Source organism: Bombyx mori, chromosome 24, assembly GCF_030269925.1.
Source record: "Bombyx mori chromosome 24, ASM3026992v2".
NCBI classification, from domain to species: Eukaryota; Metazoa; Arthropoda; class Insecta; order Lepidoptera; family Bombycidae; genus Bombyx; species Bombyx mori.
Window position 1 is genome coordinate 2916109 of NC_085130.1, and position 14835 is coordinate 2930943.

General features: G+C 34.7%; 1 protein-coding gene across 4 annotated transcripts in view; it reads right to left on the minus strand.

Moving 5' to 3' along the window:
• Nucleotides 1-300: 300 nt before the first annotated feature.
• The window catches only part of LOC101746513 (serine/threonine-protein kinase Genghis Khan), an 80497-nt gene continuing 65962 nt past the window's right edge, over nucleotides 301-14835 (minus strand). For 3 of the 4 annotated variants that reach the window (XM_062675644.1, XM_038020154.2, XM_038020152.2), the window contains 7 exons: nucleotides 13173-13272; nucleotides 12892-13024; nucleotides 12111-12186; nucleotides 11535-11607; nucleotides 11099-11201; nucleotides 10116-10198; nucleotides 301-9518 (listed from right to left, as the gene is read on the minus strand). In XM_062675644.1, the coding sequence (XP_062531628.1) occupies nucleotides 10118-10198; nucleotides 11099-11201; nucleotides 11535-11607; nucleotides 12111-12186; nucleotides 12892-13024; nucleotides 13173-13272 (566 nt within the window). In that variant the 3' untranslated portion in view covers nucleotides 301-9518; nucleotides 10116-10117. The remainder of the gene's footprint in view (nucleotides 9519-10115; nucleotides 10199-11098; nucleotides 11202-11534; nucleotides 11608-12110; nucleotides 12187-12891; nucleotides 13025-13172; nucleotides 13273-14835) is intronic. The other variant, XM_062675645.1, reaches the window with a different exon arrangement.

Here is a 14835-nt window from a genome sequence, read left to right on the forward strand (position 1 = left end):
ATAATTATAAATAAATAAATAAATATTTACTAACAATCACGCCACGTTAACTGGTCCCGTGATAAGTTCGTAAAGAACTTGTGTTACAGGAACCAGATAACGGAAATAAATGTAAGATTTTTATTATACACATACATATATTTAATATACATCCATAACCCTGGAAAAGACATTTATATTTATCATACAAATATCTTCCCTTGGCGGGATTCGAACCCGCGACCCCCTTGTGTAGTGACTATGTCACTTACCACTACACCAGACGGCCGTTAATAATAATCATAAAAAAGAAAACAGACAGTCCTTCAAATGTTTCTTTATTTAGAGAATATATTTACATAATAATTAAGTATCGCGATATTTTCACATGATAATCTGATTAAAAGTATACAATAATTTAAGATTTACATTTCAAACAATACGATTATTATATCTTTATTATAAGGAAGATCATTGTTTATAGCGGTGTTATCGATAAATAGCTATGCATTATAATATATTTTCACTAACTTTAGTAGAAGCGGTATTCGTCATTTTAACTAAAACAGATTACCTCAAAACGCAATCAGCTTGCAATAATTGGAATCTGTAGTTCGATAATCTTAAAACAACATCAATTAACTTTAATATCAAACATGTTACTTTTCTTTATTATATAAAAACTTCAGAGGTGTCAAGGGACACCCGGATGGAACGAAGTTCCTTTCGATTAATTAATGAAGGAATTGTATTATTTTTTTTAAGTTATAATAATAAATTACGGCATCATGAAGAAGAAAAAAACAATACTATGAACTAAATTACTATTGTTGAAACGCTATCTCGAGAAACTGTACTCATTACGCGGACCAATCGGATACGAGCAATGTCACGCGATAAGCGCCTACACGTTGATTGGTCAGAATGACGGATCTAAAAAGTGTCGTGACAACTTTTCGTAAGAATTTTTTCCGTCTAGCCCCTTTTCACAACGCGCGATAAGGAACTTCGTTCCAATAATATGAAATCAAAATAAATTATTCGTATTGGTATATTTCTAAATAAAATAGTGCAAGTCATCAGATCCTATAGGATGTATCCGACATCATAGTTTATGAATGTTCCTTTATAAATATTATACAGGGTGTTCAATATCTATAGATACAGGGTGTATACTTTTATAAAGGATAAGGTCTCAAACACCACGGAACAGAATATAATGATAAAAAAAAATGAGTTAAAATTTTAAATAAGGCTTAGTAAATACATATATATATATTTTACTAATTGTTTTGACTTATTATTTATTTATTAAGAAAACGCATTGCCGTTTTTAAGCGATGCAAAGCAGTGATACAAATAAATAACAGAGTTACTAGCGACGTGAGCTTGGAAGCACATTTTCGATAAGACGGACAAAGGCTTTCGATATTCAACAAGTAATTATTACAGACAACACCTACTAAACCGTTTGTAAGAATAATTGACATCAGAGAAATAAAATCGTGTCTCAAATCAAATATCTCTATATATTACTAGCTGACCCGGCAAACATTGTTTTGCCATATATAAGATTTCTAGGAAATTTCTAGTGTAGAAAAAAAAACTAACTTATTGTAAGTGTGTAAGGATGTGGTAAATGAGTGAAAGAGGTATGTAGTGCTGTGAACGATGAGGGAATATATAATAAAAATAACAAAACCTCATTCAACCACATAATACCTCATTATAACAAAAAAAAATGTCCAAATAAAAAAAAATGTTAGGGGTGGACAACCCTAATCACTTAGGGGTATGAAAAATAGATAGTAGCCGATTCTCAGGCTTACTGAATATGCATAAAAAATTTCATGAGAATCGGTCAAGCGGTTTCGGAGGAGTATGGGAACGAACATTGTGACACGAGAATTTTATATATTAGATTAAGTGAAGCAAAAACTTTTTACACCTTTTTACGAAAATTGCGTAGACGCAATATCATATAATTTCCCACGCTTTTAGTGAATATAGAGAATGAGAAGGAGTACAGAATGATAATATTTTTGTTTATTACGCATCAAACATACATTAAATAAATAAATAAATAAAACATTACACAACCTACCATGTATTTGACACACACACACGCATATATACTCTTTATTTATTGTCATTTATTTATTTATGTTATTTAAAGTCTGTGGTCAAATTGAGCATAGATTAATATTGTTTGTCTTTAATATTATTTGTCTGTGGTGTAGTCTTGGTGAAATATGTGATTAAAAGAAATAATAATAGTGTTTGACAATAGAACCATAATAATATTCAAACTTATAATTTAAATGAATTATAGTCGAATTTAGATCACTGAAGGATTAGTATATATAATGATATGGGACAATTCAGAATGAATAAACAATAAAAGACTTCATTTCCTTTTCTGTGTTATAAATAAGAAATAAACATTTAAATATATATATATTTTTTTTAAATAATCTTTTATACAATATTATTATGCTATACAAAACTGAACTCTCTTTTTACTGAATGACACAGGTGAGTGATTAGGACTAAGAAAAATCTTTTTTTAAAACTAAAGTTTTTTAAAGGTTTTTCTTAAACTTTAAATGGCTCTGTTGTAAAGTCTCAAAAATGTCACTTAAACCAAAGAGCCTTTCACAACACGATATATTAATAAATGAGAACCGATTATATTTTGGAATGTTAGCATCATGAACATCCGACCTTGTTCCTCTGATGTCAAGTCACGGAAAAAATAATTATTTGTATAAATAATGGAATAAATAATTGATTCAATCGAAAATATAGCGCTTATGCCTTATACATTTTCTCATAACATTATGAGTATTGTCAAAAACCATTGGTTACAACGAAAGCGAATACATACTATATAAAATATAATATAAATATTATTATATACTTATTTCAATTATTTTTCTTACAAAACGCCAAATTTTATACAAATTTATAGCAAAATCTACATTTTCAATTAAATAAACGGGCCGTTTTAAAATTGACCGAAAGTAAAATTAAATGGGAAACGCAGTGTTATGTAAATTATTCGTTGGCGCCCGTGGACATCAACAATTTCATTACTTCGATATTTCATATAGCAGGTTTTGCTTTAAGCAGTCAATTTTAAAACTTCCCGTATGATCACAATTATTAATACAACACTAATCATCAATTATTATATATCCGTATTTTTCAAAGCCAAAATTCAAGATTCTTTGAATCGCGATTAAAAAACTTCTAGTCTTATAGATCGACCCTCGGCATTGCCATGTCGATCGGCGGTGACCACTCACCAGCATCTGAGCTAACACATCTTGTACATATTATACATATTCATCTATATGTATATATATATTAATTTAAATTCATGAATAATTTCTGATTATATATTGCGCAATCTTAACAAATTGATTCTTGTCTATAAATTGACAATATTTTGGATTTATAATTATGTACTGTAGGCGCGCGAGTTCATGTCCATCCTGAGGAATGCGGTAGTGCTGTGATCTAGTTAATTATGGTAATGTCGATAATAACTACCGATTTAGTCAACAGCTGTCAATTTGGTTTAACGTAACTAAGGTAATTTTGCAATTTATGAAATAAAATGAATGTGATAAGTAATTACTTGTTTATTTGTAATAGAGAAAAATATTTTTTTAATTCCAATTCAATCACTATCAAATGAAAAGACAACCGACAGATCAGAGTCGGAATCAGTATGTATCTTTTTTCAGTAGGTTTTTTTTTCTATCTGAACTTGTTGGAAGCGGAATAGTCATGGTTAAACATAATAGCGTTAGCGTAAATTTTCGATAACACTCGACGTCAGACGAATGCGGGGAGGCGGGCGGGGGCGGGGCGAGCTGTACCCCGCGCGTCGCCTCTGGCCCGATGGACATGAACTCGCGCGCATGCAGTACATATGTATGTACAAATTTAAAATAATATAGATATCAAGGGGTAAAATTTCGTTTATTAACGCGATATTTATCTTTGTAATTAAAGGTGCGTTTTATTTGTTATTAGTATCAACAGTTCGATCATTTTTAATTGAACTTAGTGAGTAGTCGCGGATAGAATAATGACTGCGATCGCTCAATATGGCGGCAGCTAACACGAGATATTTGACAGTTTTAGATGCCTGAATCGCGCTAACGACATTTACAAGACAAGCTTACATATATACGAGATCCGAATAACCCTCAGTTTAGACCACTGAGTTTCTCGCTGGATCTTCTCAGTGGGTCGCGTTTCCGACCCAGCGGTAGATTTTGCGAAGCACTGCTCTTGCTAGGACCAGTGTTAGCTAATTCTCTCAGGTTGAGCCCGTGAGCTCACCTACTCATCAAGGAGAAGCTGAAATAGCCTCTCAAGGCTATCAGTATAGGTAAGAAAAAAAAAAACATTCAGATCTTCGGTCTACCGAGCAATACCAGTCGCTTGATGGGAGATCTTCCATCTGTTGTTAAACTCCCAAATAAATATTAACCGTAAAAGTAATTTAGTTTTTAATTCAATTATTTTCTTCTGTAATAGTTCATTAGTGGTAGACCAGACAAGGTCGTGAGTCAAGTCCCGTTACTTTTGTTTCCATGAGCACCGGTGACCCCTTCTGATCTGCCGTTAGGGTTCAAATAAAAGAACAACATTGAATAACAATTCTTGAAATTGGTGGGTTCGTATGGGGAGCACGATTACCTTATTTACTTTAAGAGATATATTTATTTATACTGTGATATTAAATTATTTAATAAATACGAAAATCGTGGACATTTTTTATTCTTAATTAGATAGTGGATTTTAAATGTGATTATTCAAAGTAAAAGAACAATAATAACATAGAATGGGCGCTTTCAAACGTTACACACAGAAGTGATACTTCTTCGACGATACAAAGCCTTGTGTTCCTTGTCTTAAAACTTTCATCGCAGAGAAGATTAACTTCTGAAGAAAAAAAAATTATTACCATTCGCTCTCACACGCGCGCTCTTTCACTAATCTCATTACAGATCTTTGGATAGTAAATTTTCATTATTACAAACCGTAAATACGTATAATTATATACACATATATATATGTAATACGTACAAATTATAATCACGCAATAAAACATCTTAACTTGAACAACTATTTAGTTATTCAAGACTAACTTATATAATACTATATGTATTTATATATTATTTTTTGTTTGAATGAATGGAGTGTGCAGTTTTTTTTTTTAAATTACGCTATATATTTTCAGAGTTGATTGATGAGTAAATTATTGATCGGTATATGAGGTGGGACAAAACTCAAACGGGCCCCACCTATAATAAATTTGAGTTAACTTTTACGCTATCGAGAACGTTAAAAAAAACTCGCACTAAGCACACTGTTGTCGATTCGAACAATTTTAAAGGAAATCCAGTTTTTTGCGACAAACTGCAACGATCTTTTCATTCAAACAAAAAAATAAATAATCGGAAATTAATTTACAATTTCACTAAACACTTTCAAAATTAAATTGCTTAAAAACTAAAAATAGTAATAATATTATTATCATTATTATTAAAATAAGCGACAATCGCGATAATACGTTACGGCTATTGTATAAAAATAATAATAAACAAAAAAAGACTAGATTGTTAATATTAACAATTACAAAAAAAAAAAAAATTCGAACACATTCTTACATATAAGAATATCGATTTTCCCATTACGTATTGTTGTTTTATCGATTCTTCGATATTTCGATTGAACAGATTAAGATATATATAAAGCGATAGTTGTTGTCATAAGCAAAACATTGAATACTTAATTCATTAATGTGACGATTAATTTGGTAAAATGTTTGTCGGTCACGATTATTAAGGTTATAATTATCGATTTTTATTTATATACAAAAAAAAATTAAAATATATATTTTTGAATCGATTAAGTTAGCGATCACATCGTTGCCTGTAACAAAACGATTCAAAGCACGTTTTTAATTCATTTTTAAATCGACTAATTACAAAGTTGTTTTAGGAATGGCAGTGTCAATTTTCAGTTCGAATTGAGAGTCTAATGAATTGTCATGGACAAAAGTTAGTTATCGATAATTCACACGAATCGCACGGGACATTTTAGTTTGTAAATTTTTAAGCACAAGGTATTCACTATAAAGCGCCCTCTAGCGGAACTTTTGGACACACAAAGTTATTGACTAATAACACACCCGCCACGATGTTAGGTAGCAGCTCCTCTCTATTTTAAGCGGAAGAAGTGTTCTCGCTTAATCGACACAATAGTGAAGTGCCACGTACGTAAGTATCGATATACAATAATCCCCTCTATAACACGGCTGATTGGTACCGCGTTATACGAAACGCGTTGTAGGACTATCCTCATATAACAAGTTTGTATGACCCCTATATAACGCGTTATGTACAAATATAAAATATATACAAATACAAAACATTAAAACCAATGTTTACCAATGTGAACCTAATAATTTATTTTAATTTAATTTTATAATAACACAATGTGCAAAGGTACGCGAAATTAAATTGTGAACTGTACAAATCATTATAAATTTCAAAGTATGTACAGAAATATAACGTATGAAATCACCGCGTTATATGGCGGAATATCCGTGTTATACGAGAGAGTGAAATAGCGTAATATGAAAACGCGTTGTAAGAGTACCGTGTTATAAGGGGAATAGCTGTAATCGATAGTGAAGCTACGCCGTGCACTGAAGGAACAGTTCCAATTTCAAATAATCCAGGACTAAGGACCTGACTACATCACGGCGTCACCCGCAGTAACGATCTAAGTCTGACCTGGTGGAATAGCCCTTCCACAATTCATCTGAATAGAGATTAATGGATCCTGAAAAGTCCGCATGCGACTTGTCAATATCAATTTAGATAATTTAAGTAATGAGGATGTTTATTGATGACTCGTGCGACTCGAGTGAAATAAATAGCATACAATAAGGCAGGTCACACACCGGGCACGCCTTTGTATTGTGCCGAGATTTAAAAAAAAACAATATAATTTTTCTTCGTCGAACCATAATTCATCGCAAATCGATTATACGTTTTTTTGTCTCGTTAATTACACACATATGGGAGAATGACATCGGTGGCGCCGGTGTGCCATCAGCCTTACAGCGTCGCGGTGGAGATCTGGGCCAGCGACTGACTTACTGTTCAGTCTTTGTACATACATTACATATATATATATATATATATATATCGCAACGAAACACGTCGTCGTGCGACCGGACCTTAAACAACACGAACAGACCCTTAAATAAACGTTACATTAATTACGCATTACTTAACAAATATCATATTTACTTTGTTGTTGTTGTTGTTGTAATAAGTCTTTAATTACTATATTTTGTATTATAGCTTCGATATTATCATATTTTTATTATTCTTATTATTATCTACATTATAAAAAACACACACATGTGAAACATTGTTTGTTTTTGTTTGTTTTTTTTTTAAATACTAATTGACCTAAAAGCCACATCCGATTCATACTTGAAACTGAGTTTACATTCTTTGATTCACGGCCGATAGCTCCAAGACTTTTTAGCCTAATTTATAAGAAGAAACATATCAAAACACACATATATATTTATTACAAAAATGAATGTCTGCATATTGGAAATGTTCCATTGAGTATACTTAACTGAAAGATCTTCGTACATGTGAGCGTTCGTGAACACTTCAATCACACACGCTTGGTAGATAATGTAATATGTGAATACTGCATGAGACTAATATATATTTTTTATTGCTTAGATGGGTGAACGAGCTCACAGCCCACCTGGTGTTAAGTGGTTACTGGAGCCCATAGACATCTACAACGTAAATACGCCACCCACCTTGAGATATAAGTTCTAAGGTATAGTTACAACGGCTGCCCCACCCTTCAAACCGAAACGCATTACTGCTTCACGGCAGAAATAGGCGGGGCGGTGGTACCGACCCGTGCGGACTCAAAAGAGGTCCTACCACCAGTAAATATAGAGATATAATTTAATTTTTTGATCAAATTGAGATTCATTCTTCAAGATCCACCACACAAAGACGGGTACGGTCAGAAGAACAAGTCAGAATAAAAACTTTGGTGTAGTACAGAGGTCGACCGGGATCGCGCCTCCTTGTTATGTACATTCTGCCACTAAGCAACATCGACTAACACAAATCAGTAAAATAAAAAAAACTCCACGTATGTGTTCAAATAAAGTAAACTCAGTTTCCGAATTAAACATTATTTATACCTCCTAACCTACTATTGTTTTATTGGAAGGTTTTTTTGTACATTATAGATAATCTTTTTTTAAATAAATAAATTATACAGCAAACATGCTTGTTTTTTTTTAAATCATATATTATATGTAGGAACCAAACATTTGTAATGTATAAATTTTTTTCAAATGTATCTATCATACGTCACAAGTACGGTCTGCAGAATAATAAAGTTTTTAATATCAATCGATATACTTAGTAACGTTGACAAAACAAAATCAAAAACATTTTTCTACACGCCTTCTTATTGTATCATAATGTTATGGTGCTGATAAATATTTGCAAGAGATTGAACCCAGTATCAAGATCTATTCAATGGTAGAGTCAAACATACACTCGCTTTTTTATATATGTCGACGGATGTAAGACTATTTGGTTTAAGGGACATTTTTGCAATTTTACCAGAGAGCCATTTAAAGTTTGAAAATTTGGAAAAAATAATCATAACAAAAAAACTTCTTCAGCAATTTCTTAGTAAGCTTAATTGAAGCTCAATTAAAAACATCGAACTGTTGATGCTAATACCAAATAAAAAGCATCTTTAATTACAAAGATAAATGTCGCTTAAACCAAAATATCATTTCACCCTTCGATATATTATTGTATTGTTGATGAATTTATATTGTTAATCGAATTTTAATTGGAGCTTAATAAACATAAAAAGAATGAAAATCATCTAAGGTTCTTTAAGCGACTTTTGTTCGCAAAAATTAAATTTATTATATTGGGCTATACATATACAGAACCAACAAAAATAATAATTATAGTTCGACCAAAAATACAACCGACTTCGACAAACTCAAAAGAGAACATAGTCAATGTATTCAATTAAAAATGCATTATTAAGTATTATAACTCAGAAACCACTGATCAGATCTTGATACAATAAAAAAAACACATAAAAAGCATAATTTCAAAATCATTTCACATAGAAAAAAGTCTTAATGTGACAACATATTTAAAAAAAAAATCATTCGAATTGAGAATCTCCTTTTTTTTTTTGAAGTCGGTAAATCTATTATTAAAGTTTCTGGAGGCGGTTTTTAACTTTATGAGATTCGGTGATTTTTGAGAGACCCTTGTAGCGTCCTCCTCTGCTGAGTATCCAAACGTCTCAAGTCCATTCCCGCCTGTAGCCTCTCGCACGACAACATAAGAGCTATTTTAGCGCGACCTCAACAAAAGCAAGCGTAGAGACTGGACATGTCAATGTTCCAAGCGGTCAGTTGGCTTCTGGAATATACAAAAAAAAAACCTTTTTTTTATTGCCTGCCCACCACAGCCCACCTGGTGTAAGTGGTTACTGGAGCCCATGGACATCTACAACGTAAATGCGCCACCCACCTTGAGATATAAGTTCTAAGGTCTCAGTATAGTTAAAACAGGTTCAAACCGAAACGCATTACTGCTTCACGGCAGAAATAGGCAGGGTGGTGGTACCTACCCGCGCGGACTCACAATAGGTCCTACCAGGGTGGGGCAGCCGTTGTAATTATATTGAGACCTTAGAACTTATATCTCAAGGTGGGTGGCGCATTTACGTTGTAGATGTCTATGGGCTCCAGTAACCACTTAACCCCAGGTGGGCTGTGAGCTCGTCCACCCACCTAGGCAATAAAAATAAAATAAAATAAAAACACACGCAAGTACCCTGTCTTTAAAACTTAATTTCTAGACTTACAGTCGGCCATTTTAGAATATATTATTCGTTTTATGTAGGTACGTACTACTGGCGTACTGGCAGTAAGTGACAGTTACTTCAGAGCGCCGCGTAGGGCATCGGTGACCTACACTACAAAGAGTTAAGGTCTAATTTCGTTCGAGCCTCACCATCAGGGGTCCGCGGGGTGGGGGGGCGAGGCGCCGCAGCTGCTGTCCCCCGACGGGGCGCCCTCCCCCAGCTCCGCCCCCACCTGTAACACCCCCTCACAGCATTACACGGGAACACTCTCTAGATGCCACCCAGAGGTGACGCAGACTACTAGCCGGGTATGATAAATATCTCTATATATATATAAATACGTGAAGCAAAATTTTTGTACAGTATGAAATTTTCCACACTTATAGAGAATATAGAGAGGCAGGGCAGAATGTTAATATTTTTTTTAAATTATGGATAAAAAAAAATTTAAATCAATGAAAAAAAACATTACATACACTACCATGTATTTCACACAACACACACATATATACTCTTTGTTTATTGTCCATTGTCAAACTTTTGTTATGGGTTAAAGTCTGTTGTGGGTCAAATTGAGAATTAAGTTAATAATGTTTGTCTTTAATATTATTTGTCTATAGTGTAGTCTTGGCGAAATCTGTGATTAGAAGTGTAATAGTCTTTGACAATAGAACCATAATAATGTTCAAACTTATAATTTTAATTAATTATAGACGAATTTCGACTGAAGGACTACTAGTTATATTTAATCAAGTATATTATTATAATTTTATAACTACAATAAATAAAATTGTAAATGTGAAAGTTTGTCTATTATGGGAGTCCAAAAACAAATTTGTACATGGTTTCTGGAGGAAACTCCCAAGAGAATTTACGTGGGAGCGTGAACCGTCGATAGATCGACTCTCTATTAATGCGTATAAAGTGCGGAGCATCGGAATACCGACTATTGTGCAATTTGATTGTAGATATCGACCTGTACGGAGGTGTCTTTGGGCACCCAAACGTATAACGTTTTTAATCAGTTAAACAATAACCATTTAAAATTATTTTGGTGTGAATTTAGCCTTGATTTTTGTATTTTTTTTTAAGTATTAGTAGCTATGATCCTTATGTGATTCCCAAGTAGTACCTTGAGCACGTCGTGCAGGGAGCTCATGCTGCCCAGACTCAGCGGCGTTATGGACCTCTCCAGGAGGAGTGAGCCACTCCCCTGCGAACCTCCCCCTATGGACCTGAGAACATAATATTGTTGTTTAATTAAACATTATTACAGTTACTGGTGGTAGGACCTATTGTGAGTTCGGACAAGTAGGTACCACCGCCCCGCTTATTTCTGTCGTGAAGCAGTAATGCGTTTCGGTTTGAAGGGTGGGGTAGCCGTTAGAACTTATATCTCAAGGTGGGTGGCGCATTTACGTTGTAGATGTCTATGGGCTCCATTAACCACTTAACACCAGGTGGGCTGTGAGCTCGTCCACCCATCTAAGCAATAAAAAAAAATTAAAAAAGATGAAGTCAAAGTCTCAATATGGCTGCTTTGAGCTGTCCAATGTCAGTGTCCATACCTCTCCATGGGCCGGTGGTGCGACAGGACCGGCGAGGGGGGCGCGTCCTTCGTGCGAGCCGCCCGCCACGAACCTGTCGGTATTGTAACATTACACATGCGAAGCTACATCGTGACACGTCGATAAGCGAAAAGCGACACGAGGTTATCAGAGATACTGTCAATGGCAGTGACATGGACACTCGCGACATGTCATATGCGAGTAGTATACCAGATCATCAAAGAACTAAACCATCGAATATGATTTTTCAGGTTTAAATGTGTAATAATGGTGGTTTATTAACTGTTTAATATCTGTGAAGTGTACAAGTGTGGGAAACAAAGCCGCTGGACGTAACTTCACAGGGTCCCCAAAAACTCCACTGAAAAAATCTCAGTAAATGACCACCATTTTACTGAAATTGTATTTCATGCCATATCATCCTCATCTCATTCCATTTCACTTCATAAAAATAAAAATATAAATTATAAAATAAGATATGGTTAAAGGTCTTAGTTACCAGGTCATAAAATCCCTTAAATAATTATCTAATATTTATGTAAATACAGTCCAAATTTCAAGGACATTTAGGCTTACCGTTATAGGAGCCGGTGCCGTGCGATATCGTCAGCGGAGACGTCCGCTTACTGCTCTCCCTGCTGCTGTAGGCCTGCTGGAGTAAATACAAGAACATTATGTTTTGGTACACCCTTTAGCGTACTTATTGAAGGTAAAAAAATAATAATGAAGCGCGTACAACTTGCTGCACGTGTGAGAAGTTAAACTTCTTTTGCGGTGTGTAGTGTGTAGTGATTAGTGTTAGTAGTGATTTTCTTCATTTTCATTCTTAAATCAAATTTCTCTTGTATTATGGAATGTCTGTGTATAAGAGAAACGATCTCTTCACCTTTTATAAAATTTTAAATTGTATATAAAAAAAAAATTTTTGCTATAAATTTTTATTTTTTTTATTTTAATTTTTTATTTTATTTTGTATATTACATTTAAAAAAAAATGTAAAATTTAAATTTAAAATAAAGTTTTTTTTATTCCTTGGTTAATAACAAAATATAATATAGTTACGTACGTTACTGCTATCTACAGGTGCAATGAGAAACTAATAACAAGCCATCTAGTGGCCGACGCCCGTAAACAGAATGTGTATAAGAGAAACGACCTAGCTCGCTTTCCCTCTCCCCACGGTCGAGCGGTTCGCGAGACGCTCTATCTACTTCCCACTCTCGCTCTTCCTAAAACTTTTCTCTTTAGACGTAACGAATCTGTTGCGAGTTAACTCGAGTTACTCTCAACATGCTTACAGAAGTTTAACTTCGAAAACGTGGGACACGTGGGGTCGGTGTGCGGTGTGTATGTGTACCTGTTCGTCTGCAGTCTCCAATGTGGTGGGCAGGTCGAGCAGCCTCTGTGAGCGGATGCCGTCGCCGGGCCCCATGTGGGACACGTGGGAGAAGTTCGTTGGGGCTGAGATCAGGCGGGAACGTCGCTCCGCACTGCGAAATAATAATGTTATTGTGTTGATGATAGATAATCAGGTAACACTGGACAGGGTTAGCTTCATCGACCCACAAATATCAACATCAATTCACTCTATATTTCCACGAACAAAAAAGGGTGTTTAAAATAAAATAGCAGACTTACAGTCGAGTGTGCGCGTCTAGCGCGTGCTGCGACTGATCTCTCACAGCTAGTCGCCTGGTGCCGGTTCGCGACGATAACAAGTCCGCATTCAGGGGACCCTCTGCGGAATAAAAATCGATTATTCTATCGATGATAATGATGATATTAATTTATCCCTAATGGGAAAGGCAAAGGACTTTAGTCCATACAGCCAGGTCTTGTTGTTGGTAATAATTGGAGAATTTTGGTAGTTTTCAAGGCCGAAGCCATATCTTGTCTTATTATTGTTGTCATGTCCTATTATTCTCGGTCATAAGGCCTAAGCCACTTCTTCGATTTTTTGAATTGGTTGAAGTCAAATCCATAAGCATGGTTATACTATCGGCACGCTATGATGGCCGTATTGACATTTTTTATTTTATTTTTTTATTGCTTAGATGTGTGGACGAGCTCACAGCCCACCTGGTGTTAAGTGGTTACTGGAGCCCATAGACATCTACAACGTAAATGCGCCACTCACTTTGAGATATAAGTTCTAAGGTCTCAAGTATAGTTACAACGGCTGCCCCACCTTTCAAACCGAAACGCATTACTGCTTCACGGCAGAAATAGGCGGGGCGGTGGTGGACTCACAAGAGGTCCTACCACCAGTAATTACGCAAATTATAATTTTCCGGGTTTGATTTTTATTGCACGATGTTATTCCTTCACCGTGGAAGTCAATCGTGAACATTTGCTGAGTACGTATTTCATTAGAAAAATTGGTACCCGCCTGCGGGATTCGAACACCAGTGCATCGCTCGATACGAATGCACCGGACGTCTTATCCTTTAGGCCACGACGACTTATAACATATTACAATAGTAACGCGAAATGTCAATTTAATTCTCGAAAAAAATATATAATGAAATCTGTAAGTTTTTATTGCAAGTAGTACTTGATTAAAAAGGTTTAATAAAACAAAAATATAAACGCTATTTCAACGATCTGAATATTGGAAATGAAAATGAATCAATCAATCAACTTCAAGTCGAAACTGCTTGTGTTTTGCATAGAGCATTGTCGCGAGTTTGCCGGAGGCAGTAGTTGTGTGGCTAGCGATCCTATAATAATATGACGATCGATAATTTTTTTTTTTTTTTTTTTTCAATTACAAAATCAGACGCTGAGTTGTGTGGTAAATAAGTACACCAATTATAATTTTATAACCAAAAAATTTTTTACGTAGGACCCTAATTAATACATATAGTTTAGAAATCAAAGTAATAAATAAATTTTGTGTCATAAAATAATACATTCGATAAATTTTATGATCGACTGCACGTCACTATTGACAATAAAGAACAGCAATTTGCTCCTTCAAACATAATTACTATTAATACGATACTTCATGAGTGGACAAACGTCTAAACGACCATCGTAGCGTGGCGGTAGTGTAGTCATACATTGCGCGCTACGTTCAACATTTCTGTTCCATCATTAACAGTCTATTTTAGTCCACTGTTGGACATAGGCCGTTCTATTCCATCCTGGGCCTGGGTGTCCCAGGCTACTGTTACGCAAGTAAGAGTAACGCCATCTATCGCCAAATAGTCGAACGAATATCGAAGGATCTAGTAGCACCTAGAACGCTCGAGAAGTACAACGCCATCTATTGTCACAAAGCGGAACCACAATACTCGAA